General features: G+C 36.2%; 1 protein-coding gene across 3 annotated transcripts in view; it reads right to left on the bottom strand.

Moving 5' to 3' along the window:
• RNF19A (ring finger protein 19A, RBR E3 ubiquitin protein ligase) overlaps positions 1 to 26,531 on the bottom strand; it is a 44,492-nt gene extending 17,961 nt beyond the window's left edge. The window contains exons 1-2 of one of the 3 annotated variants that reach the window (XM_024572125.4): positions 26,276 to 26,531; positions 7,199 to 7,966 (exon numbers count right to left, since the gene is read on the bottom strand). In XM_024572125.4, coding sequence (XP_024427893.1) covers positions 7,199 to 7,872 — 674 coding nt within the window. In that variant the 5' untranslated portion in view covers positions 7,873 to 7,966; positions 26,276 to 26,531. Of the gene's footprint in view, positions 1 to 7,198; positions 7,967 to 25,657; positions 26,107 to 26,275 lie in introns of those variants that run through there. The other 2 variants (XM_053929708.2, XM_024572126.4) reach the window with 2 other exon arrangements.
• Between the last annotated feature and the right edge of the window lie 105 nt (positions 26,532 to 26,636).

The following is a 26,636-nucleotide window of genomic DNA, read 5'->3' as shown; positions in this document are numbered from 1 at the left end:
TTTATTTTCCATTGGTTAACAGCTCTCACATCATAACAAAGTAAATACAATACAAAATACTTGCTGTAAAGAAAAATTTCAGAAGTCTCTCTGCTATGGTGCATCAACTATAATTTGCGAAAAGAACAGGCTCAGCAGAAGGTCACAGAGGTAACTGAATAGTACTAATTAACTAAACATTTCTGGCTTAAATAGCACCCAAATCTTGGTTTAGAAGATAGCTCCATTCCCTTGTATGATCCATTATTTAACTCAAGTCTCACACTCTATCTCTATGCTACAGCTGAAGATCTCTAGCTACTTGAAATGCTTACATCTACCTACTTAGTAAGAATGGAGGGATAGGAAGAAAGTGAGGAAGATAGAAATGGACCAAAATAGGGCAGTCTTTCCAGAAATATTTTCTTTTCATTGGATTAACAGGCAATCCAAAGTAAGCAAAACTGAAGTGCCTTTTTTTTTTTACTATAATATCTGGTAATTTTTAACACACCAATGTTCAGTATAGTATGCATTATTTTACGCATTTATTTGGCCACGGTATTGATTTCCAGGGAGTTTCACAGTACTTGGGTTCCACAATTTACACTATTGGCAACACTGAGGAAGTAGGGAGGGATACCAGTTAGAGTGGTATATCCTGCCTAGAGCAAATTCCTTATGAAGCAACAAACTATGCCTAACATGAAATGTAATCTTAAGAAAGATATAACAATCCCAATAAAATTTTTAATTAAAAAAATGAGAAATAGCCTTGGCAGGTGTGGCTCAGTGGACTGAGTGCAGGCTTGCGAACCAAAGGGTCGCCAGTTCAATTCCCAGTCAGGGCACATGCCTGGGTTTCGGGCCACATCCTCAGTAGGGGGCACAGGAGAGGCAACCACACATTGATGTTTCTCTCCCTCTTTCTCCCTCTCTTCCTCTCTCTCTAAAAATAAATAAATAAAATCTCTAAAAAAAGAGAGAAATAAGGACAAAGAAAGATTATCCAGGTGTTCAAGATAACTTTTCAAAAGCGCAAAGCTTTAACACAACCTTTAAAGAAGAACAAAAAAAATATAATCAAAAATACCCAAAAATTTTTTTAAAGATTTTATTTATTTATTTTTAGAGAGAAGGGAAGGAAGGGAGAAAGAGAGGGAGAGAAATATTGATGTGAGAGAGATACATTGATCAGTTGCCTCTTGCACACCTGACTGGGGACCTGACTTGCACACCAGGCATGTGTACTGACTGGGAATTGAACCAGCGACCTTTGGGGTCACAGGCTGGCACTGAATCCACTGAGCCACACCAACCAAGTCAGATTTTATATAAAAATTAATAAGCTCATGTTTCCGCTTATAAGAAGCTGCTATTATTTCAGCGGAATAGGAGTGATTTGATTAAAATATTTGGGAAGGTCTAGACAAGGTGAGGCTAATCTCCTGGTTCCCTTTCAAGATCTGCTTCCCTACAAAAGATGCTTTCTATTCTGCTTTCCACTACGTGCTGCAGGGAAGGTCTACCATTGTCAAGAGAACTGCCCAGACTATTTGGAGAAATCTGTCTAATTTAGGGGTAGAGTGTTAGTAAGCTTTTTTGACTCTAATATCTGAAGCCACATTTTTTAGTCCACTAATAAGTAAGAGAAAGCTGACATGTTATCTGTGTTGTATATAGCAACTTGATTCTTGGCAAGGGTGTGCGGGGAAGAATGTTATTTTTATTGATTCCCTAAAACTCCACCAAAATATCTTAGTATCAGTTAATAATGTTTGGTGTAGCAGTAGTAGACACTGAATTACTTGGTATTAAAGTACACCTAGATTAATTTTGTTTTCAATGAAGAAAAATTTAAAAAGAATAAACTCTCAGCTTAAGCTATTAACTCTTAGAATACTTTTATGAATATCTATTCTAACACATGAAATTTATCACTAGTAATAAATTACAATTTCCCCTGAAACACAGTTTAATCATTATGGCTCCCCACAGACAAAACCTGCTGTTTTCTACTCACGTACTAGTTTCCTCCAGAGAAAATCAAAAGTTGGATTTGTTCTCTGTATAAAATTTCTAAAAGGTCAGCCTACAAAACCATTTCTAACATGTCAAATGACTGTAAAGTTATGGCTAAAACCATTTTTTGTAGGATTAGGCTTAGAGTCATGAATACTAACTAAAATTCTAACAGTAAAATTTTTTTAGTCCCTACACCTATGGTCCCATTTTTCAAAATCCATTATGAACAGCATACTCCACCAGAATAGGTTATTATTTAGAGCCATTAAATGTCAGCAAATAAGCTTGAAACTACACAAACCTGATTACAGTTGATCACATTGCTTTAAAATGGTTTATTAACTATTCCTAGAATACATGATTTATGTTAGTGGCATAAAGACAGATTGGTTCATTCAACAAGTCTTTATTGAGCACGGGGTTTACCTGTGGTTACAAACTTTTTTTTTTTTTTTTTTGCCCTTGAGGGGTTCACAGACATTAAATCATTAATTATATTCTACGTCTTTTGAAAGTTCCCCAGCAAAGTCAGAAGCACTCACATGAGATAACAGGGAAAATGTGCGTAAGTAGAAGGGCAGTCTTGGTCAATTAAAACATGTGAGGTCAGAAACTAAAATGCCAACTATTTGCTATCCGCCTAGACAATGTACAAACTAGGCCTCCTAGGCAGAAGATAATCAGATATTTTTATGCAAGACAGGTTCTATGCTTTCCCTGTACACATCGCTCATCCCAATCCTTCTCAGCAATGGCCGGATTTTTCTCTGAACCTCTATGAAGTTGCATGCTCTAGAAGCAGTCTAGCTAACTTTATCTTGGTTAAATACAGCACACAGGTTTGGCCTCCTAGGTCAAACAGGCCCCCTGTCAAGAGGGGTTTTTTGTTGTTGTTGTTGTTTTTTTTAGAAATAGTGTCCTTTAAACAAGATTAATGTGCCCCAGCCCTTAGAAGAGTGGAAAGAATGTTTGATCAGAAACCCTGAGAGATCTCAAATAGAAACCAGGGCAGGCTTTCAACTCTGAGCTAAGATCAATATTTCTCAAAGTGTATAAAACTACATGTTTAAGTAAAATTGATGTGAGATAAAGAAAATGCTTATACTGAAAAATATAAAATACAAAAGGAAAAATTCATAATTTCATATTAGCATTTCTGGAAAAAAAAAGTCTTTTTCTGTGTTATACAATGAAAGGGGTTAAATAAATACTACATACATGCTAAGCATTACTATGAACAACTTCCAAACAGATATATACCAGTATTCCTTATGCCAGATTTAAATAATAAGTGGAGTTTAAATTAAAAATGTCCCACTGTGTAACCAAAGATTTTAAGTTATATGAGGGAAGAGATTTTCGTCTTTTGTTCATTATTAAATCTCCAGCATCTGGCTCGTAGGTAGATTAAATATTTGAATCACTATTTGATTAAAAAAAAATAAAAACAAAACTTCAGAAATGAAGATGAGGAATGATAAATAAAAGCTGGGAGAACCTTACAATGTGCTAGGAATTATGCTAGTAATAACATTAAGATCTATTTCAAGCCTTATAAGAATATGATAAGATGAAGACTCAAAAGCAGCGTCTGTACATGCCCATGCTAAGTAAAACTAAATTTTAATGAGGGCTTATGAGGTATTCTGTATTTTCAAAGTAAACATATAAAGTTTATGTTGCTGAGTGACTTTTCCTACATAAAACAACCATAAAACCTGTAACATAATTAAGTATAAGTAATACACTCTTGCAACATAAATGAAAATACATAAATAAAAGTAATCCTGTAATGCTTTCTTTGTTCTTTTTGGGTAAGACTACTCACAACCACCAGAACCAAAAAGTAATTTTTAGCCAGCCCTGGCTGGGTGGCTCAGTTGGTTAGAGCATTGTCCCAATATGCCAGGGCTGCAGGTTAGATCCCCGGTCAGGGCACGTACAAGAATCAACCAATGAATGCGTAAGTAAGTGGAACAATAAAATCGATGTTTCTCTTTCTCTCTCCTCCTCTCCCTTCCTCCATTTCTCTAAAGTAAATAGATAAAAATTTTAAAAATTTGTGGTCAAATTAATCAAGGTCAATTCTTTGTTAAACTTACATAACTACCAAATGGTTGTTTTCATAAAAACAGAATCCATTAAAGTAGGTGATAATATTATTTTATATTGGATACTTGAGTTAACATTTTTTTATCCTCATCCAAGGACATGCTTATTGATTTAAAGAGAAAGGAAGGGAGGCAGAGGGAGACAGAGAGAAACACCAATAGGTTGCCCCTTAATATGTGCTCTGACTGGGAATCAAACCCCACAACCTTTTGGTTTATGGCACGATGCTCCGACCAACTGAGCTACACTGGCCAGGGCTTTAGTTAACATTTTAGTTACCCTCTCCAAAATATTTAGAATACTAAGCTTTTTACTTTTTAACAATGAAGTCTCCATGAGAAAAAATGTGTAAAAATATCCCAAACTAGGAGTTTATGAATAATTTTTAAAAATTACTGATGCCCTGGCTGGTGTGGCTCAGTGGACTGAGCATTGTCTTGCAAACCAAAAGGTCACCAGTTCAATTCCTGGTCAGGGCACATGCCTGAGTTGTGGGCCAGGTCCCCAGGTGGAGGCCTGTGAGAGGCAACCATTTGATGTTTTTCTCCCTTTCTTTCTCCCTCCCTTCCCCTCTAAAAATAAAATAAATAAAATCTTTTTAAAAAATTTACTGAGAAATGTCTTACATGCAAAAGGATTCATAAAGAATAATAAAACCAATATCCCTGCATCTGCCCCACAAGTTAAGAACAGTATCAACAGGGCAATCATAATTCACAACCTAAACTGGAACACTTAAGAAAGAGAAGTAATGCTATTAAAAATGACACCAGTACAGTAAGCATGAACTCAAACTATATTGCCCAAATCAGAACCTATGGTCACCTTGGTGGCTTGAGAAATTCCTTGACTGCCCTGTCACATTCTTCTCCTCTCAAGAGGTAACCATTTTACTGTCAATGAACATGTTTTTTCCTTATTTGCTATTGTGATCATTCTTAAACATGGCTCCAAAACTAGGTGTCTTCTGGTGCACAAGTAGAGTTTCTCAAAGGTATTTAACTGGGAGTGGATCTTCTAAGTTATAGGGTAAATGTGTGTTAAACTTTAGTAAATGCGGCAGTAGGTGAGCTATATTCACCTACGTTTTCTTTCAGTTACTTTTTTCCCTTTTATTTATGTAACTTAACTCTGTAATCTATTTTGATTTTGTTCCAATGTGTTATGTGTGGTGACAATCTAGTTTTTCCCTTCAAATAACTAGTTTCACAATTCTGTATGTTGAATAATCAATCCTTTCCCAGTTGGTTTAGCATGCTTCCCCTAACGTCAAGTTCTTATATAAACTAGAATCTGTGTCAGCCCTATCTATTGTTTTCTACTAGGTTGGCAGTGTTAATATTATCTACTATTAGGCATGATCAACCGACCCAGCACAAGAGAACACCCCTATTTACTGCCCCCTGGATTTACTGTCTCCATCTCTTCTGGGCACATGTACTTAAGTCTCCTTTTAATTTGTCCCATCATTTTCAGACTTTTTTTTAAAAAAAGCTATTAAATGCTTAGAGAAACTTGTGAAGCACCTCTTACACTGGGGTTCCATAAAAGATCATTAAAAAACTAGATAAACAATACGTAGGCATGTTCCTCACTATTTGAATTCTCACTTTGTAAGAGTATTTCCTACAATTTGCAAATAGCTTTTCTTAAACCTAAAATTTGCTCTCCAATTTGAAATCTACTCTAATGAATGTGCACACTTGCACCAGTGAAAATGTACAGAGTTCCACGGGATCGAGTGTGACACCGCTGTATCTAAGCTGTTCCTCTGACACGATACTGATGCTCCAGTTACTTGTTACTTAAAGGTATTATTCACTATGCCTATTTTCTTCACATCTTTTTTTTTTTTTTTTGAGAGTTTACTACTTCATGGGTCCCACAATTTGCTTCTGCTATACACCTGAAAGCACAGCCAACCTTGGCTCAGTTTAGATAGTATCATTAACATATTATTTTGTTATTTATGTTATAGTACAATCTCCCTGTAGTTATAGGACAGTATAATTCAAATTTGATACTGAACAGTATCTCTGAGTCCTTCACACAACTAATGAATTTATAAAATGTTACATAATTAGGTAACATTTTTAATGCTTTATATTACATAGAAATTCCTTGTGGATAGTGAAATGCTAGTGATACCTGGGAAAAATGGTTGGGATTTGCACAGGCTGAAAACATTATCACTTTTCTCATTTAAAATTACAGATACAATCTGAAAATTTGCTACCCAATAAGCTTTTTATAGTGAATTTGTTTCAGACAATGAGCCCTGAAATTGTCATTTGACAAATTCTTATTCCAGCCTTGTTTCTGAGATTATACACAGATAATCTTGGAAATTCTGGGTTTTCCCAAACTCTTACTTAAAGATAATCTCTGGTGTACTAATGCTATGCTAAATCACATGCAGTGTTTATGCTTCATTATTCTTAAGGAGCATATTGAAGAGTTCTTCACAGTGCTAACAACTATACATAGTAAATGCTCTATAAGTAGGAGCTGCTGTTGACATAATAATCAAATATATAAACAAAATTATTTTATTTTAAATGTTGGTAAAATGCTATTTGTAATTTGAAAACTTGAGGCAGATGAAGTATATAACCTCTAGATCTGGAGACTAGCAAATACTTACAACATAACACATCATACTGTGATGCATAATAAGGTACTTTTAGAAAGGGTTATTTTGATTTACATAAAGGACCCTCCCCAAAACAAACAAAACCCCTGATAATTACATCTGTTATACCAAAATAAAAATTCTCCCAATGGATAGGGAAAATCAATTTTTCCCAGAACCAGACATGCACTCTACCGTCTTAGCCTTTTCCTCTAAAAAAATGTGCTTAAGTGAATATGTAATGCGGAGAGAATATAAAACTGAGTAAGGTAAGTTTCCCGCCTTTAACACCAAACTCTGCCTGACACACGGTATGCACTCAATATATATTTGTCTATTGAATGGATTACCTGACATGTTGAGATTTTTCTTTTGAGTAAAAGTCATTGTAATTCTTATTTTATCCACAGAGGAAAAAATTAACTCAAGAAAAATCTAACAAATTCTTACCCACAGTCTGGAGCCGGACACCACCTGCAGTCAGGATCTGCAACAAGCCACCGTCTGAGCATAAATTCTTCATATTTTTCCATCAACACATCATCACTTAATATCAAGCGAATATCATGAGGATTAAACCGTTCAGTACATTCTGGGCAACTGATATTAACTCTACTTTCAGAAATTTCTATCCTTAGATATTGTCGTAAGCAATCCACACAAGATCTATGATGACAAGTCATTATCTCAGGAAACCTGTCTTTAGAATGCCGTAAAAGGCACAAAGGGCACTCTATAAAGTCTCCAATTTGTTTGCTGATGGAAGATAATCCATTGTCAGAGGAGGTATTTGTAGAGAAAATGGAGTTCTTATCAGTACACATTTCAGAATGTATACTTTCAATACTCGCAATTCCATCCACCCCGCCATTTAGCTCCCTTGATTTACGTTTGTTATCCTTTTTCCTGCGAAACAGAGAGCCTATTGAAATTCTTCTTTTTTTAGGTGCCTTTTTGACTGAAGGCAAGCTCACAGATGAAGCAGAAGATTGAAGATCTCGATCTGAACCCATTTGCTGATGTAAACTCATGTCTAAAATGCTCATTAGAAGTGAGTCAGGGTCTGTGTTTACACACAGACCTTCATTATATTTAAAGATAAAACTTATTTCTTGTTCTTGCATTCAGATTAAGTCATGACGTAAGAAAATCCTAGCTGGTTCCTTCAGAGAATTCTTGAGAGAGTTTGATTTACAGAAGACTGTTATCATAGATGTTCTGGAAAAAAAAAAAAAAGATCATTTAATTGTATATTCTTAGTCTGCATGTTTTTAAAGTAAACTCATAACTTCACTGGGAAATTTTAAACAAGTACATTCTTAATTATTTGATTTTTTTTTAAAGTAAGGCTAATTTACTGAGTAGTTAACAAGAGACTATAAAACCAATGCTAAAATAACAAGGACATTCTTTAATCTTTAAAGACTCTAGATTTGAGCTGAACTTACCATTGTTAAAATCTTCTACAAATTTTTAGCATATCACCCAGACCTTAATGATTCCCCACTGCCTTCGGGAGTTTTTTATTAATTGATAATAAAATGTACATGTACACACAAAGAACTAAGTACAATTTACATAATCTTGAATAATAATAATGTATGTGTGTAGGGGAGTATTCTTACACTGACAGATATAACAACTTATTATAAAATTACAGTAATTAGTAAGACAGTGTGGTATATCACAAAGACATACACAGAAACCAATGGAACAGAACATGGTCCTGATAAAAAATCTCCCATGTATATGGATACTGTATTTATGTCAAAGGTGACATTGCTGAGCACTAAGAATAGCTTTTTCAAAAATGCAACAACACAACACAATACTACCAGAGAAAAGGAACTTGACCTATAACTCACCCATACATAAAATTCAATTCCAGATGATTCACAGTCCTAAATGCGATCAGTAAACTCAAAACTTCTAGGATTCAATACAAGAGAATATTCTAATAGAAAGATTTCCTGAAGAGAACACACAAAAGTACTGACCATAAAAAAAAAAAGACTGCTAAATTGGACTACAATAAAATCAAGAGACAGGTTTAAAGAAGTGAGAGATGTCATTTGCCACATATAACTAATAAGAACCAGTATCCAGAATATGGAAAGAACACTTACAAATCAGTAAGACAAAACAGACAATCCTATAGAAAAATGGGCAAAGGACTTAATAGGCATTTCACAAAAGGATATGGAAAAGTACTCCACATCATTTGTCATCAGGGAAATACACATTAAAGCCACTTTGAGAAAACACTACACACCCAGTAAAAGATGGCTAAAATTCAGACTGATATTTCCAAATATTAGCAAAGATGTGGACTGCTGGTGAGAGTATAAAATGGCACAACTACTTTGGAAAACTGTAACGATACCTACCAAATTAGAACACATACATACTCTATTACCCATTTATACTTCTTTCTATAAATGAGAACACAAGAGAAATAAATGCACACGTGCATCTAAGATATGCATAACAATATTCATAGCAGTGTTATAATAAACCAAAATACTGAACACAACCCAAATTCCCATCAATAGAATATATTCACACTCTGATATACTAAAAGTAATGAAAATGAACAAAGTACTGCTACACACAAAACGAGAATGAATCTCATAGGAAAGAATGTGTTGATATAATTCCATTTAAATCAAGTTCAGAAACAAGCAGAACTAATCTATGATGCTACAAGTCAGGACTGTAGTTACCTTTTGCAGGCAGGCACAAAAGGTACTTTGACCTGTGTAGCGGTTACAAAGGTATGATCACTTTGTGATAAATCACTGACTTACGAACTCATGATTCATGCACTTTTCTGGATTACTGTTATACTACAGTTAAAGGTGGGAAAAAACACAGCTTCTAATATCCACACATATTCTTGAGAAAGTCATATTGATTTCTCAATAGAAAATCTAGAAAAAGTTTCACTCAGGCAATCTTTATTGATGCCCATCAGTTCATGCTTTCCTATTATTTGCAGTATTCTTCCTTGATTGTGAGGAAAATTCCTGTATTTTCTTCTTTATATATGTTTTTATTTTCTCTTGTACCTCAAAATGCTTTCTGTACTCCAGGGTTTTATATATATATCTATATCTCTCTATATCTCTATATAGGACAAGGTCCCAAGATAGATTCTGTTCTATATAGAATATAGAACAGGCCGGGTCCCCAGTGGGGGGAGAGGCAACCACACATTGATGTTTCCTTCCCTCTCTTTCTCCCTCCTTCCTCTCTGTCTAAAAATAAATAAGTAAATAAATAAATAAATAAATAAATAAATAAATCTTTTTTAAAAAGTAGAAAGACATATTAGGAAAACATGAATAACAACGAACAAATTTCCTCACTACATAAATAATTTATTTTTATTTTAAAAAAGATTTTATTTATTTATCCTTAGAGAGGGGAAGGAAGGGGAAAAGAGAGGGAGAGAAACATTAATGTGTGGCTGCCTTTCGCACACCCCCTACAGAGGGGTGAGGAGGGGGGGACATGGCCTGCAACCCAGGCTTGTGCCCTGACTGGGAATCGAACCAGTGACCCTATGGTTCACAGGCTGGCATTCAATTCACTGAGCCACACCAGCCAGCGCTACAAATAATTTTTATACAATAAGTAAAAGATGTACAACATAATAGCAGAATGAGCAAAAATACAAAGAGAAAGTTTGGAAAAAAAGAATTACAAAAATTATAAGGTAGGAAACAGTGTTCAACAATAATCACTACTACAAAAATGAAAATTCAAACATTAGATACTACCTTTGTGCACATTACTTAGATTGACAAAGACTGTTAAGGGTTGGTCAGTGTGTACTGAAAGAAGCATTTCACATACTATTGGGAGAGGTGCAAATCAGCACAATTTGGGGGGAACCAATTGGACATTATCTGTTAAAACTTCAAAATGGAAATGTTCTTTGACCAGCAATCCTACATGTAAAATTTATCCTTCGGGAAATATAAGGACACAGGTGTGCAAAGACATATTTTGCAAGGAAATTCACTGCAGCCTAGTTGACAGAAGCAAACAAACAAAACAAGACAAAACCAAAGCAAAACAAGACCCTCACAAAACCTGGAAATAACTTGTGTCCAATAGGTAAAATAAATGGACCAACCACAATTTATGGGCAATGATATGGAAAGATCTCACTATGCAGTTCTGAGTGAACAATAATAATTGCAAAATAGTATGAGCCTTTTGTGGAAAAAACACACCCACACAGGCTTACATATGTACACAATTTCTAGAAAAATGTTAAAAGACCATTAACAATGGTTACCTTAGGGAGAACAATCTTTAGTACTCACTTTCTGCCTTCTGCACAGTTTAAGATGGAATCATGAGCATCTATTACTGATAGTTTAAAAAAACACCCCCAACTGAACCTCACAAACAACAACAAAAATATTCTGCCCTAGAACTACCTAACCAAAATGAGGATGGGATCTATAGCTTGTGTATTTTGGAAATGTTCTTCAGTAATTTAGTTGCAAACTCTGGGTAAGAACCACCAATACTAAAGATAGTTTGCGATATATTCTCATTTAAAACAAAAATCTATAGGCTTTGCCTCCAAACCAAAGCTCCTTGTTTTTCATTAATTTAGGTACTAAAAACAAAAGTTTCATTAAAAAAACCCTCAGTTGATAGTCACTATCAGCCTACAGGTTTACGTAAGGTACCACTTAACCACCTATGGTTGAGAGATGATGAGAGACTTATAAAAAGAAATCCATGTAACTTAATAATAACCTTCTGTAAAAATAATTCATGAAGGTGTCTATAAGCATGTAACTGAAAAGTACTGGGAATGCATCAATCAAGGAGACGTTGGACTAATTTCAGAGTTGAAATCTAGCCTGAATTTGCTAAACCCTGAGGTTATCACCATAAACAAGACAGACATATTCTTTATCCTCAATGTGACATGTCTGGAGAAGAAACATGTATTATAAAACCAGTAATTATAAATACATATAGATAAATTTCTGTCTCTGTTACTACATCTACTGAAAATGGCTGAGTCAACTTTTACCAAATTTAGAGGGACTCTTTAAGATATTAAGACAAATAATAGGCTGACACAAAATTCACCTTAAAAAGGAAGCCATCTTGAAAGCCACCTGAAGCAAGATTAACAAGATTACATACAGCAGACACGGAAGATATATCAATATTTCATCTCACCACCCCATCCATATTTCCCCTCAACTTAATGATTTATAATCTCCAAGTTTTAGCAATATACGTTTTTTCATCATTCTAACTTTGCAGATGGAAAATCAGAGACTGAGTATTAAAAATGAAACCTAATCATTCAACTAGTATATAAAATTAAGATTACAGGAGTCGCCCAGCCCTGGCCAGTGGCTCGGCTGGTTGGAGCATTATCCTGTACACCAAAAGGTCGTGAGTTCAATCATCAGGGTGCATACGGGAGGCAAATGATTGATGTTTCTCTCTTTCCCCCTCTTCCTCTCTATTTCAAATCAATAAAAACATATCCTCGGTGAGCATAAAATTATATGGGTCACCCATAACAAAGGTTTTTTTTCCACATTCACCAACTTTTTCCTCTACCATCTCCAATCTGCTGTTAAATCCATTCAGTATAATTTTCATTTCAGACATTGTGCTTTCAGTTTTAGAATGCTTAATTACCATTTGGGGGGACATTGTCTTGACATTAAGTCATATTTTCCTGATTCTTCACGTGTCCAGCAATTGCCTATTATAAACTGGATACTGTGAATATGTTAAGACCCTCTTATCTTCTCCTGAAGAGTGAGGACGTTTATGACACCTGGCAGTCAAACCACTAGCTGATCAAGTTGAACTCGTGGAGGCTTGGTTTTATGTTTTTTTACAACGGGCCTGTGACGAGCACGAATGTCACACACACTCTCCCCTGCAGAGGGTAATGGCCAAAATTTTAGGCAGCTCTTTTAGCCTGACAGCTACTGTTTTCCACTGAGCTTCTTGGACTCTCCCATGTACAGTTCAGGAGCTATCTAGTTATTTGAGGGGAGTTTATCCATAAATTTTAGGGACATAACTCCCTCCTTTCTGGTATTTATCCACTCAGTTTCCAGCCAGCCTGGCAGTCCCAAACTCCAACTCCTGACATCTCCAGCCAGTAAGACTGGCTTTTTGCTTGATTTCCAGCTGCCCTGTGCTGAATGGACTTTTTCCTCAAGATGAAAGCTGTACAACTTTTTTTTTTTCTTTTAAATACTTGGCAGTTTTTCTAAGAATATCTTTACCTAGGCTCTGAGATACAATATTCTTGAGTGTATATATAATAGGAAATTTTAGCTTCAGCTTAAGTATATACTTGTTATCTCTACAATAGAAATTACTGTACTGTTTTTTAAAAAATTATCTTTAAAAGGTTTTCTTGCATTATCTAATACTTGCAATTATAACAGCCTCTAGGAATAACTAAATTTGTTAAACTTTTTGACTTTTACTACAAGTAACCTGTTTAAGTATTTATTTATTTAGTCTTTCAAAAAATATGTTCAATGACTATTGTGTGCCAGATACTCTTCCAGGTGGCAGATATACAATAGTTAACAAAATAGGCTAGGCCCCTGAACTTTCATTCTAGCGCATCAAAACCAGGCATTGAACAAGGACATTTCAAGACTATGTCTTCCCCAAACAATAATATGACTTTGCAAGAACCAAAATTATAATAATGTGATTCCCTTTCTCTTCCCCATAATTTTGAAATTAAAAAACCCCTTGACTTTATATTTGGCATATATAGTAGTCCCATAATCTAAACAAGTATGAAAATCCATTTTGAAGCCTTCTATTGTAAAAGGCTATATACACTTTGATAGCACTCTGTTTTTTATGACAATGGCTTTCTAACACAGTAAATAGCAAACAATTTAAGCTATACCAAAAGGAATGACTAGTTACCTGACAAAATGATCTATTACAAAGAACATTCATTTAGCTCATTGTGCATGACTTCAGGAACCAATATCGGTAAATAAAGAGTGAGGGAAATCCCTAAACTTGACTCACTCTTTTGGCTCTACTCTCACAGTGGTATGTTTCCTAGGGCAGTAAGAAAGGGAAGTATCTATCTTTCCATAGCATCTTCTATATAGAGAGTTGCAAAGAACCACTTATCAAGTTTAAATATGGCTAGGTACAACTTACTGTAGTAGCTGACTACCAAAAGCAGAATTAATTACCATAAGCCATCCTTTAATCAGACCATAACTAGAAGTGATGCACTAGAAATGCTGTATCAGCACACAGTTAATTTTGGCACAAAGTAAATAAAGCTTTTGTAAACCTGAACCATCTCTATATGAGAGGTTAGAGGCACTAAATAGTTTGAATTTTCATATGTGACTTTTTGTAAACAGAGATAAACCACTAAGTTCATTATAGTGAACTATGCAATTGCTCAAAAAGGTTATTTAAATGCTTAAAATTATTTTTAAGCTATGTCATTCATCTTGCCAATCTCAAATTTGGAAATGCCATATTTTCCTCTTATAAATCTATTCCCTAGTACAGCTGCCAAATTCAGCTAGAGCAGCAATGCAGGCTCTGGACATAATTTTGCAGTCCAAATAATATGAAGGAGATAGACTATCTTATAAAAAACTGACTTATTAAGCATCTCTTTATACATTCTGTTAAAGTAAAAATGTAAACAGGCACAATAATAAATTTTTGGATAATAACAATGCTTAAAAATAACAATTAATGCCCCTGGCCCACTGGCTCAGTTGGTTGGAGTGTTGTCTGTATACCAAAAGGTTGCAGGACTGATTCCCGGTCAGGGCACATACAGGAGGCAACCCAGTGATGCTTTTCTCTCACACTGATGTTTTTCTCTCTGTCTCCATCTCTCCCCCTCCCTCTCCCTCTAAAACACACACACACACACACACACACACACACACACACAAATCAATAAACATACCCTTGGGTGAGGATTTAAAAAAAAAAAGCTAATGCATGGGTAAGCTTAAGAGAAATCCATGAAATCTCCAAAACTCTAACTAAATTGTGAATATATGTATATTCCAAGGATAGAATCTGTAACTTTCAATGTTCTCCAAGGAGTCTAAAGTATAACAAAAGGTTAACTGCTACTGCTGAGATGCTGGATTTTAATCTGTCAGTAAAAGTTAACATCCATTTCTATAAATCTTTTCTGTTCTCACTAATTTAACTTAGTATAATATTCATATCTGGACCAATTATTAGCTCAGTTACACTATACTTCTATTATATTAAGATTTGAAGTTGCAGCTCTTTCCAGAAGAGTTAAGCTTTTGGGAAGGTTAAAAAACAACTTTCATTAAACAAATGTCTCAGATTCATAATGCAAAAATAAACATGAGGTATGCAGATGGCCTACAGTAAATACATCCCATGTTAACAAAAGCAAAACCATACAAAAAGGCTAATCAATATTGTATCTTCAACGGACAGTTGATTATAAATATGTATATAAAGATATTATAGTGTTCTATCATCTTTCTTAAAAATGGCAATTATCATTAAAAACTGTTTTTAAGTTTCTCATCCTTCCTAAGTCAATATCTTTACTTAAAATATAATGCCACAAAGAGGTAAAATATTTAATGCCCAATGAGAGTCAGCAATGGTGGCAGAAATCTAAATGTCAATTACTTGAACAGATCCTCAGAAACATGAACATATTATGTGCAGAGATAAGAATATCTGGGTTCTATGAATTGCTATACCAAGTGGTTTTGTGGCTTTAGTTCAGTAACAACCTCTCTGTATCATCTATAACACAGAGAAAACACAATTGTGGCAGAGATGTTGTTACATACTCACCTGTTTCATTTTCTTCTTGAGCATATAGAACAACTACACTTTCCATTCCATTTGTAGCTAGATATAGCCATGTGTCCAGTCATGGCCAATGCAATGTGATTACAATGATGTATGGCCTTTCCAAAAACTAGTCCCTAAATCATCACTTTAAATATCCTTCAAATTCTCTTTCTTCTCCCATTGGCTGGCTGAATGTAGTAATTCTAGTGGTTAACTCCAAGCAGGCCTTAGGGGACAGCTGAGTCACAAGATGTAAGGAATCTGGACACCTGAGTCATCCACACAGTTCGTTGTGTGAAGTGAGAAACGAATTTTCATTGTGTTCCACCATGAGATTTGGGGGTTGTCTGTTTCAGACACAATTATCTTACCTACCTAGTAGGGGGAAATAAAATCAGGTAATAATTTAGAGTAGCTTGGGGGGGATATGTTTTAAATACTATACAAACATGAGTAATGATAGTATCTATTTTATTCAGAAAATAAAGTATGGAATTTGGAGTCACAAAGTTTGGCTTCAAGTTTAGCCTCTGACACTTAGTAGCTAGCTGTGTGACAGTGGATTAAATTACTAAGACAGTTCCTTCAACTGTAAACTATGAATAATAATAATGCCTACAGTCCATACAGATTAAATAAAATAGCATCTATAAAGAATTCAGCATAAAGTATAGCACAAATGTAACTAAACCATTTACTGGATGAAACTGTTGGAAGGATTATCACACTAAAGGTTAGAAATAAAATAAAACAAACAGTTGGCTCTGAAATGGCTTTTCTAATGTAATCAGAATAGTCAGCCACTTGGAAGTTTGAAATGCATCATTATAGTACATGAATTTCTCTGACATACAATAAATACAATTAGTGTTTTCAGCCTTATGTGTATATACCAACAAATCTACTTTGAGTGGTCTTTTGAATATTAGAAATGGGATAAATAACTTCAACTACTTATAAATGGAGGAAGAGAAGGTAATTCAACAGATCATTAGTAATAGGCAAGTACCAGTTTCCAGCAAGTTTTCTCAAAAGTGAATGCTACCAAGTCTCAAATATACTACCTTGAGCCCTAAGATAGTTTCCATGATCTCCCAAAAGCAGAGACTAATATTTCAGAATAAACTTTTTCTATAAGCTATACAACCTCCCCAAAGAAAAAGTTCTTAAACAGCTTCACAAATAAACATCTGCCACATTTACCAAATTAAGCCTATTTGTGACTGGGAAGTAGAACAAAATGGTACTTTGTGGTTTTAATAAAACTCATTACTCAATCCATTACAAAAAGCAAGCTGCTGCAGAAAGAAAAGGCATTACTCATTACATTTTTTCAATTAAAAAAAGATTAAAAACATTTTGGCCAGTTCATTCTAGGCCCTCTTTATTCAACAGGGCCAACAATACAACAACAGGGAAATAGTAGAAAAAGCAGAGTGCAAAATGTCAGGTATGATGGAGTGTCCAGAGACATGAGAAAATTAATTTTAAAATAGATTAAAAAAAACATACCCAGCTGTCAAAAATTTTTTTGAACTGGTTAAAATACTTATTGCTACAGATCAACAGAACAGATATACTAACCTAGCCTGAAATCTTAGCCAAATCTGTCTACTTTTCTGAATTTCAGCTTTCTTATTTGACAGCTGAAGTGTAACTAGACCAGATAATGTCTAAGCTACTTAGTTCTAAATGACTGATTCTAATATATAAATCTACAGAGTTTTAATAGACAGCATACTCTAGGGTTAAAAGTGGATAACTAAGATTTTCAAAGATAAACAATTTTTGTTTCTTTTAGAAATATCTCTAGCCCTGGCTGGGGTGGCTCAGTGGATTGAGTGCTGGCCTATGAACAAAAAGGTCGCTGGTTCAATTCCTAGTCAAGGTATATATATGCCTGGGTTGCGGCCCAGGTCCCCAGTTGTGAGTGCGCTAGAGGCAACCACACATTGATGTTTTTCTCCCTCACTTCCTCTCTCCCTTCCCCTCTCTCTAGAAATAGATAAATCTTAAAAAATAATAAAAAAATTTAAAAATCTCTAAATTCTCTCAAGTGCTAGTGTGTGTGTATGTGTATTTTGCCTTAGTAAATCCAGTAGAATGAGTATAATCTTTGCAAACTAAATTTTACAAGTTTCACTATTAATCTGAATAATCCTACTGTTTGGATAATTACAAGTATTTTTAAGTATTTGGGCTAATTTTCTCCTAACCACTTCTTTAGGAAGTTTTTAAAAATAAAAATTATTGATAATAGCAGCTTCCTGCTTCTATTTTGTAAGTTCACTTGCCTCTTTCTCCTAAAGAACATGAGGAGTAAGGGAAGAGGAGACTTCTGGTAGATAAATCATTGTGTGTGTGCTTAATTTTATGATGTATGTACATAAGGACGTAGAGCACAGGCTGGAAGAGCTCTTTGGTAGAAGTTCTAGAAGCTATTTTTAAAATTTTCTTAAAATTATAAAGTAATTCTCAGAAGGAACAACATCTTGGGAAATAAGAGGCACAATAAGCAATATGTATCTATTTTCCTTTGGATACACAGCATTCATGTAGTCTCTCTCTATACATGTCCCCCCAAAATAAGATCAAAACTGAAACACAAAATGAGATATTTATGAATTTTATAAGTGAAGAAAAGGGAGTATTTTCTAAAGAAAACAGAAGGATCTACATAAGAATCATACAAATAAACAATCATAAAGGTTTATTATTGTTATGGTTTTCTCACCGAGAGGTCAAAAGAAAACAATAGTTTAACTATATTACATATAGTTAACTATTTAATAGTTAACTATATTAAACTATAACTATATTAAATAAACAAATTATTTAACTATAATTCTACAATATACTATAAAATTAGATGCATTAGACATTTAACTATAGACTCCTGGGAAATGTCAACCTAAAGACCAATTTGAAAAATCAGCAATCAAGGGTGTCTCAAATAAGTAATGGAGATAGAAAGAATGAAAAGGCTACAAACCTGGAAGTATTTCACAAATAATAGTCATGCACAGGTGCATCCGCACCTGTGAATACCCATTTGCTCTTCTCAAAACACGGCACCAACTTTATTTGGCTGTGGAACCTATCTTTCTAGTGATGATAGTGTTCTAATCTAACCTGTACATTTTACAAAGTGAGAAAACTGTAGTCTATGGCTACTCATTCTAATATATCACCACCAGCCATAGGAGTCTACTTCAATTTATAAAATTTAAAAAATTTTAAATTTCAGTTCCTCCATTGACTAGTCACATTTCAAATGCTCAATAGCCATATGTGGCTACCGGCTACCATACTGGAGTGCAAGTCGAGAACCTTTCCATCATCATAGAAAGTTCTATATTGAACAACAGTGGTCTAGAGATTATTTGATTTATCCACATAACTAATGTGGATAATGTAGCAAAGCTAAAGTCTCAGTCTTCTTTCTACTATTTTACTTCCCAGACTAGACCTTCATTAATCACCTGGTTCCTTTTTTTTAAAAATTAAGTTTATTGTGATAACACTGGTTAATAACATTATGTAAGTTTCAGGTGTACAATTCTATAATATAGCACCTGTATATTGTGTTGTGAATCACCTGGTTTCTGAATGATTTGTCCTTTTGTTAAGATCTGCTTACAGATCTTCCATTTGCTTCCTACTGATAAATAAATTTCAAACTTTGCATGGCATTCAAAGCCTTCCACAATTTGACCTTAATCCCTCACCATTCTCCTACATAAAAACCACACTCTTAACCAACTGATCTATTTATTAAACATATCAACAAGATATAGTTTCACGTCCATGGTTTTTCCCAAGCTTTTGTCTTTGCGTGGAGTATTTTTTTTCATCTTCTCTGCTTATCTAAAGTTTGACTCTTCTTTCAAGGTCTAACTCCTATCTTATCTCCACAAATCCTTCTAGGTCATTATTTATAAACAGATTACTAAAAATTGTTTCATACTTTTAAATAAAAGTTTACAACTTTCTGAATACTTCATCTAAGTATTTTATGGTGATTCTTTGCTAGAATTTGGAAAAAAGTTAAGCAGAATAAAGGAGATGAGGACTGTGTGTATGTCTGGTACTGATTACAATAATTAAAAGGGTGACCAGAGCTTACTAAAAAGATAAGGTTTAAGCAAAGTACTTGAAGGAGGGAAGGGAGTTAGCTATATGGAAATCTGGGGAAAGACCATCCAAAGCACAGGGAACAGCCACAGCCAAGGTCCTACAGCAGGAGTGTGCCTGAAATAACCCAGACGTCAGATGTGGTGGCCAAAGAGAAATGAGCAAGGTAAAGAATATAGGTCAGGATATAAAGGGGCCAGATTATCCTTTACATAAATATCCTTTATGTAAAGGATATTTATATATTTAAAGTGGGGCTTTACAGGCCACTGTAAGGACTTTGGCTTTTTTTTTAAGTGAGATGGGAAAACTTTGGGGGATTTTTCTTAAAAGATTTTATTTATTTATTTTTAGAGAGGGGAAGGGAAAAAGAAAGGGAGAGAAACATCAATGTGTGGTTGCCTCTCATGCGCCCCCTACTGGGAACCTGGCCTGCAACCTGGGAATTGAACAGGCAACCCTTTGGTTTGCAGGCCAGCCAGCACTCAATCCACTGAGCCACACCAGCCAGGGAGACTTTGGGGGCTTCCAAACAGAGATTGTTTAGAATCTGAATAATTTAAAAGGTAATTCTGGTGTGAAGAACTGAATGGGAAGAAAGGGGCAAGGATAGTAGCATGGAAAACAGTTTCAAGGCTACTGCAATAATCTAGGACAGAGATGATGATGGCCTTATCAGTGGAGATGATAAAAATGTTTTGATGCATGTTTTGAAGGTAGAACTGATAGAATTTCCTGATGGATTCCAAGAATATTTTGTCCTGATTACCCAGAAGGCTAAAACTGCCAGTCACCGAAATGAAGCTTCAAAATGAGCAAGTTTGGGGAGAAGCTAAGAGCAGGAGTTCATATTCAGATATTTAAGTTTGAGATGCCTTATATATCTTAGGTGGGAATGTGTATCCAAATACCTGTTTGACGAGTCTGGAGTTCAGGAAAAATGTCTGGCCCAGAGATATAAATTTGGGAAGGGTTTTTATACAGATGATGTGTAAAATCATGAGCATGACTGAAATCACCAGTGAATATAGAAGGGTAAGGACTGAGCCCCGTGGCACTCCAACATTAGTATAATGGGAAGAGGAGATACAGTAAAGGAAATAGAAAAAGTGGAAGGGGTACCTTTTAGGAGCTATACCTTCAGCAGACAAAACTTGTTGGTCTATCAGTAGTTGGGGACAGACCCTCAACTGCCCCCCACCCAAACATAAACTGTATCTTAAGAACTCAAGAACAGAAGGGATGAATTGGAAGTAGTAAAGGAATGACATGACAGAAAAAAAATAATCTTATAGGATATAACCTTTTTTCTTAGGCCTGTTGAAACTTGAGGGTACTAAGACACTTCTGATATTTCTAAGGATTAGAATTCTAAAGAATGGACGGTGTAGTCTCTGATAGTCACAATGCATGATATAAAAGATATAAGCATAAATCTTTGGCTTACTAAAAACTTTTGAGTGTATATTAGTTTCCTGTGGCTGCTGTAAAAAAAAATGTGATGTGATGTGATGCATGAGCAGGCGTGTTGTTGTGATGAAGCTGCCAATTACCAGTTATCCATAGCTGCAGCCTTCTGAATCATCTGAATAGTTTCCACGAAGGAATGTTCAAGCTTAAGGCAAAATTTGATGCAGGTTCGCTGCTCTACTCGCTCAGTCATTTGGAGTGTGACAGCCACACAGTACACATGCTCACTCAACAGTGAATTCGTCATTGTTCATGCATGTGCATTCCAGTTCACTCTCCTTGGCTGCCAGGTTACACTGATGTCTCGCAAACTGTTCTTGTCACATTAACAATGGCTGGACTTTTTCCGGACAGACCACGTATGTTACAAGAACATCTTGTATTAATTATACATTGTAACTGATTCCAGTGGGAAAGTTAATAGGACCCTCATATGCAGTAGTCTCAAGGGGACTTATTCCTTTGTTTTTATACTGAGACTTGTTACTAATAATGAAAAAAAAAATCCTTGTAATAGTCTTGAGTAGTTGAGTGTTTCAGAGATGTAATTTATACTAATCCAGTGAAACAGATGATAGAACATTCTTCCTCATTTTATGTACAGGGAAAGAGAATGAAGCACTGTCATTTTGGGGAAGTTGTAAAACCAACAGAAGCAAGCTATCTTGACTTTCAATTCAACTCATTAATTTCAGTTAAATGACATAAGAGCTTCTGTATTTGGTCTCAAAGGCAATGAAAAAAATTTCGGTAAAAAGGAAAAAACATTTCATACAAAATGCCCCTAAAGCTATGCTGTCCAGTTAAGCATGTATTGGATTGAAGTACGAATAAAACAATGTAAAGTCACCCATTAATACACATTAAAATAATATCTTGAATATGCTGTTAAATATATTATGAAAATTAATTTCATGTTTCTTTTTACTTTTTTAATGAGGCTAATAGAAAACCTTAGATTACATTTATGAGACGCATTATATTTCTATTAGATAACCCTGCAGTACAGAGAATTATGAAATACTTTACATTATACATAACTTATTCAGTTAGCAAGTAGTTATTCAATACCTATTATTATTAGGCTTTATGCTAAGTGCTAAGACCTTGAGAGTGAACAAAGAGAATGGTCCCTGCCATCACAGAGTTTACATTATTTCCTACACGTCTACTGCACATTTCACATACATTATCATTGTGATAATGCACAAGAGTAATTTAATCTAGGATATATTATTATGCTATGTAATATTTATCTAGAAGCCTAATATTATCACATTCCCAATAGCTTCTCCTGGTTTCTGGCTCCTTTCCTCTAACTAGTTTGCTCCCTGCTTATGGCTCACCTCTACCAGAGCACCTCATCAACTGGCAACCCGCCTGCTATTCACATTACAGCAGGGCTATTTATACTTTCAGGGGTCTCCAGAGAAGGGCAGAGGTTGAAAATGCTAAGTGTACATAATTTCAAGGGGACAAATCCAGTTTTTTAAATCCAATATTGAGTTTTGAAGTTTCTTTTGGGCTTAAACAAACTAGGGTGATTTTGAGCAGGCTTTTGTTGCACAATTCAATGTAAAAACTTATTTGAAAGCTGAAACAACTCCGTATCAGTTTTATCCTACTGAGGTTTTCACAACAGAAAACTCTCCCAAATAGGACTTTTAAAACAAATTAACAAGTAGTATATCTCCAATAAATGATTTTTGAAATAAAAAAGTAGGTAACATCAATAGGACAAGAATATATAATGCTTTTAAGGTTAATGGCCTACCTTTCAAGAAAATGTAACCAATAAACAAAATAATATTTCAAGTTTTATTGACAACCACAAAGAAAGCAATATAAGCAAAAACTACTTTATCAAAAGGTGCTCATTTTTTCCACTTCAATACAGAAAACATTACTAACATATGATAGGTATTGAGAAACGAATAAAATACCCACATTATAAACACCCAAAACTGATTTCACTGCAATTTTTGGTCGAAGTCTACCACCATCTGAAATACAGATGTGTTTAGCAAAGGAGTGTTAACCCTCAATCTTTAGCTGTGCAAGTGTGGTTACACGTATACTGGCTTCAATGTTATACATCTTCTATTAGCTAACGAAGAGCTGATATTTCATGGCTTTAAAAAAAAACTAAGGAAAGTAATAATTACTCCTGATTGTAGAAACAAAATCCCCCAAGAAAAATTTAGCTATTCACTATAAGTAATCAGATAGCACTTTGCTACAAAGGAGAAGCAATCCAAAAATCTTTAACTTAAAGAATTTCATATGTGATCATGGGTCCTTTCAGACCAGCATTAAATTCTACGAGTGCTAGTTTGTCAAATACAATGGAGTACACAATCAAGTATAAATTTAGAAATTCAACTTTTCTTTGGCTTTCTGCGCTAAATGGCCTAATTTTTATATGGGCCTCCATCAAAGAGCATAAATAAAGCTCAGTCAGCATGAAATCAGCCAGTGACAATCAATTGACACTTCTTAATAACATCAGGAACCCCCCCCCCAATTTTCTACAATTTCCTTTATAACCTAAGTGAAGAATAAATAGAAGGAGCTAATTCAGATGTATATGCAACAAAATTTACTCCCATCATACTCTATGCCCTACAATTGACTCGGGACTTCTGCATGTTATCACAAATATTTATCTTCCCTCTTGTCCTTGAAAAACTCAGAAAACCACATTTTTCAGTACTCAGTGCCCTCCAGGTTAAAAAAAAGGGGGGTGTGGTTATGATGAGAAACCAAATAGTATCTGTAATAAAGCTGTATGTGTTTAACATAAAATCAGAACCTGCCATAATATACAAGATTCTTTCAAATGTTAAAAAAAGTTTGCTTCAAATTACCTGTATCTAATTCTACCTAACAACCCCATAACAAATAGCATCTTTCAATCTGATCCCATTAAAGAGAGGTGACACCTAGTGCCTTATATTCACAACTGCAAAAACATTACTTTGTGACTCCCCTATTTCAAATTTGTAAAGTGCATTTATTTTCCACTAAGATGCTGAGGTATCTTTAAAAACAGATACTATGTTAGGTAGAAAAAATATGATTTCATATGTTAGGTAGAAAAAAAGTTACGTAGAAAAAATATGATTTCATTTAGTCAAGTAAAAAGGCACCCAAAATTCTACAAATCACCACCAAAATTTTTTTTAAAAAATCCAACATTTTTTAGATGACAGTAAAATGTAATGTTCTTTACACATATAAACTCTACTCCCAGCTGAGGCATGCCCCAAGTGAAGCAACAATGTTTCAAGTAGCAACTATTTGGAGACTAGAAACTGGGTTGTTTCAACTCTTAAAACAATGTTGCAGTTCTAGAAGTTAATCTTACTGGAATCCTGGGGAAAGTTAAGAGATACTAAAAAAAGAAAAAAGAAAAATTTAAAAAATACACTAATGTTAGTTACCAGATATAATTTTTTCCTCAGAGAGTCACCTTACAGTGACATTAAAAGTTTCCAGACACATTAAATTTAAATTTGTTATACTGTATACTGTGGTAAAAAGGAGAATATTTAACAAATAAAATGTTTTTATTGTTGTGTTGCATAATTTCGTTTAAGTCCCAGGACTTAATTCTAGACCTTTACCTTGGAATTGCATGTAGCAAGGAAAGAATGTTTGAAAGTAAGAGTTAATAGGTCATTGCCATTTTCTAAAGAGAGAAATAGTTACATTTTAATTCAGTTCAGACAGTTGGGTGTTAAGGAAGCATGAACAGATAAATACGGTAATACCTTGCATTATAAACAGAAGTAGTAAGAGTCACATTAAGATGATTAAGGGCAAAATTGAAAATGAAATTTAGGGATATCATCAGGCTTCATATAACCAAAAGGGTCATGGAATCAAGTGAAAGACAGGAAAGGAAAAAGCAAGCAAGCAAGCAAGCAAGCCATATTCTTAGCCACCAACAGTTTAAGGCAACGGGTCACAGGAAAAGGTTGCTCTGTGTCTCCGCTGTTTACTAACATATAAAAACTAGCATTTCAGCCAAGTTGGGTTGGAAAACTAGAAGCACTTAAACGCTGTCCTTTCCAACGTCTACCCAAAAGAACATTCTGCAACATTTTGAATAGTAAATACCAACCAGAATAAAGCACCCTTCATATATCTCTATCTTCAAAAGCCAATGGGAAAAAAAATTTAAGACCTTTCTCCCATATATAGCCTTAACCACTCTCCCCTCCTTTATTTACTGCCCTTGTCACGGGGTTAATGAACCCTAAACTTCTTTTCTTCCCATTAATGGAAACGGGGAAAGAGCAGTAGCTGAAGGGAACCCAGATACTAGGCAACTGTAAAAACAGTGCCGTTACTTGCTGGTGAAGGCTGGGAACTCCCGGAAGGTTTGGCAGGAGGGAGATAATGCTGGAAGACCCCTGTTAACAGATACTTTACCCCGAGGCTACACCATTTTTCATGGGTAGAACGTCTGCTTTCGAGGGCGACGGCGGTCTTCTGGGGTGAGCCTTCCCCGCTGCACGCCTCCCTTCCCCGAGGGCCCCCCGCAGCAAGGGTTGCGGGGCGCTGGCCCCGGCCCGATTGTGCAGCCAGGCCCGGAAATCGGTCCCGTTAGAGCCGATTTCACCCATCAGGAATGCGCTCCGCCCCGCCGCCTCCCGGCGGCGGCCGCCCTCGGCGTGGCCCGTTTCGGGGGCCGGGAAGCGCTGGAGGGGAGCGCTGCCTCAGCCCGTCTCAACCCCGCCGGGCCAGCCGCGTCTCCACCGGCAGCCAGGGCAGGGCTCGAGGCGGATTCCACGCTCCGCCCCGGCCAGCACGGCCACCCGAGGCTGGGGCGGGGGCGCGGGACCAGACGGAGGCCGGAACACCCGGGCCAGCGCCGCTCCAGCCCCGCGCCGAGCACGAGAGGGGGCGCCTTTCCCTTGGGATTTCCGAATCCATTTCCGTCCGGGGAGGGGCGCGGAGGCAGTGGCGGGCCAGAGCACCTCGGATCGGAAACGGGAGCCGCCCCTGCCTCCCGCTCCGGGAGCAACCTCCTCGCTAGCCCTCCGGTACCTTCAACTCCCAGGAGAGGCGGCGGGCACAAGGCTTCCTGCGAGTAGGCCCATCTTGTAGTGGCGGCAGAAGCCCGACCAAGTACGGAGGAGGGTCCCTCACTCCCGCCGAGGCGCCGCTCACCTGGGGTGGGGGAAACAGAGAGGAGAGCTCCCGACCGCTGCTTTCCCCAACTCCTCCTCCGCAGTTCTGCCTTGACGGCTGTTCCCGGGAACCGAAGCTGCAACTGCCATTCTCCCCCGCCCTCAGCCCCCGCTGTCTCCGCCTCCTCCCCCTCCCACTCCTTCCTCCCGCCCCCGCCCTCCCGGCGCCGCCCCGCCCCAGCGCGCCGCCCACGTGCTGTACGTCATGGCGTCACGCC

This window comes from Desmodus rotundus, chromosome 8, assembly GCF_022682495.2.
Source record: "Desmodus rotundus isolate HL8 chromosome 8, HLdesRot8A.1, whole genome shotgun sequence".
NCBI classification, from domain to species: Eukaryota; Metazoa; Chordata; class Mammalia; order Chiroptera; family Phyllostomidae; genus Desmodus; species Desmodus rotundus.
This window is presented reverse-complemented; position numbering and strand designations above follow the sequence as displayed.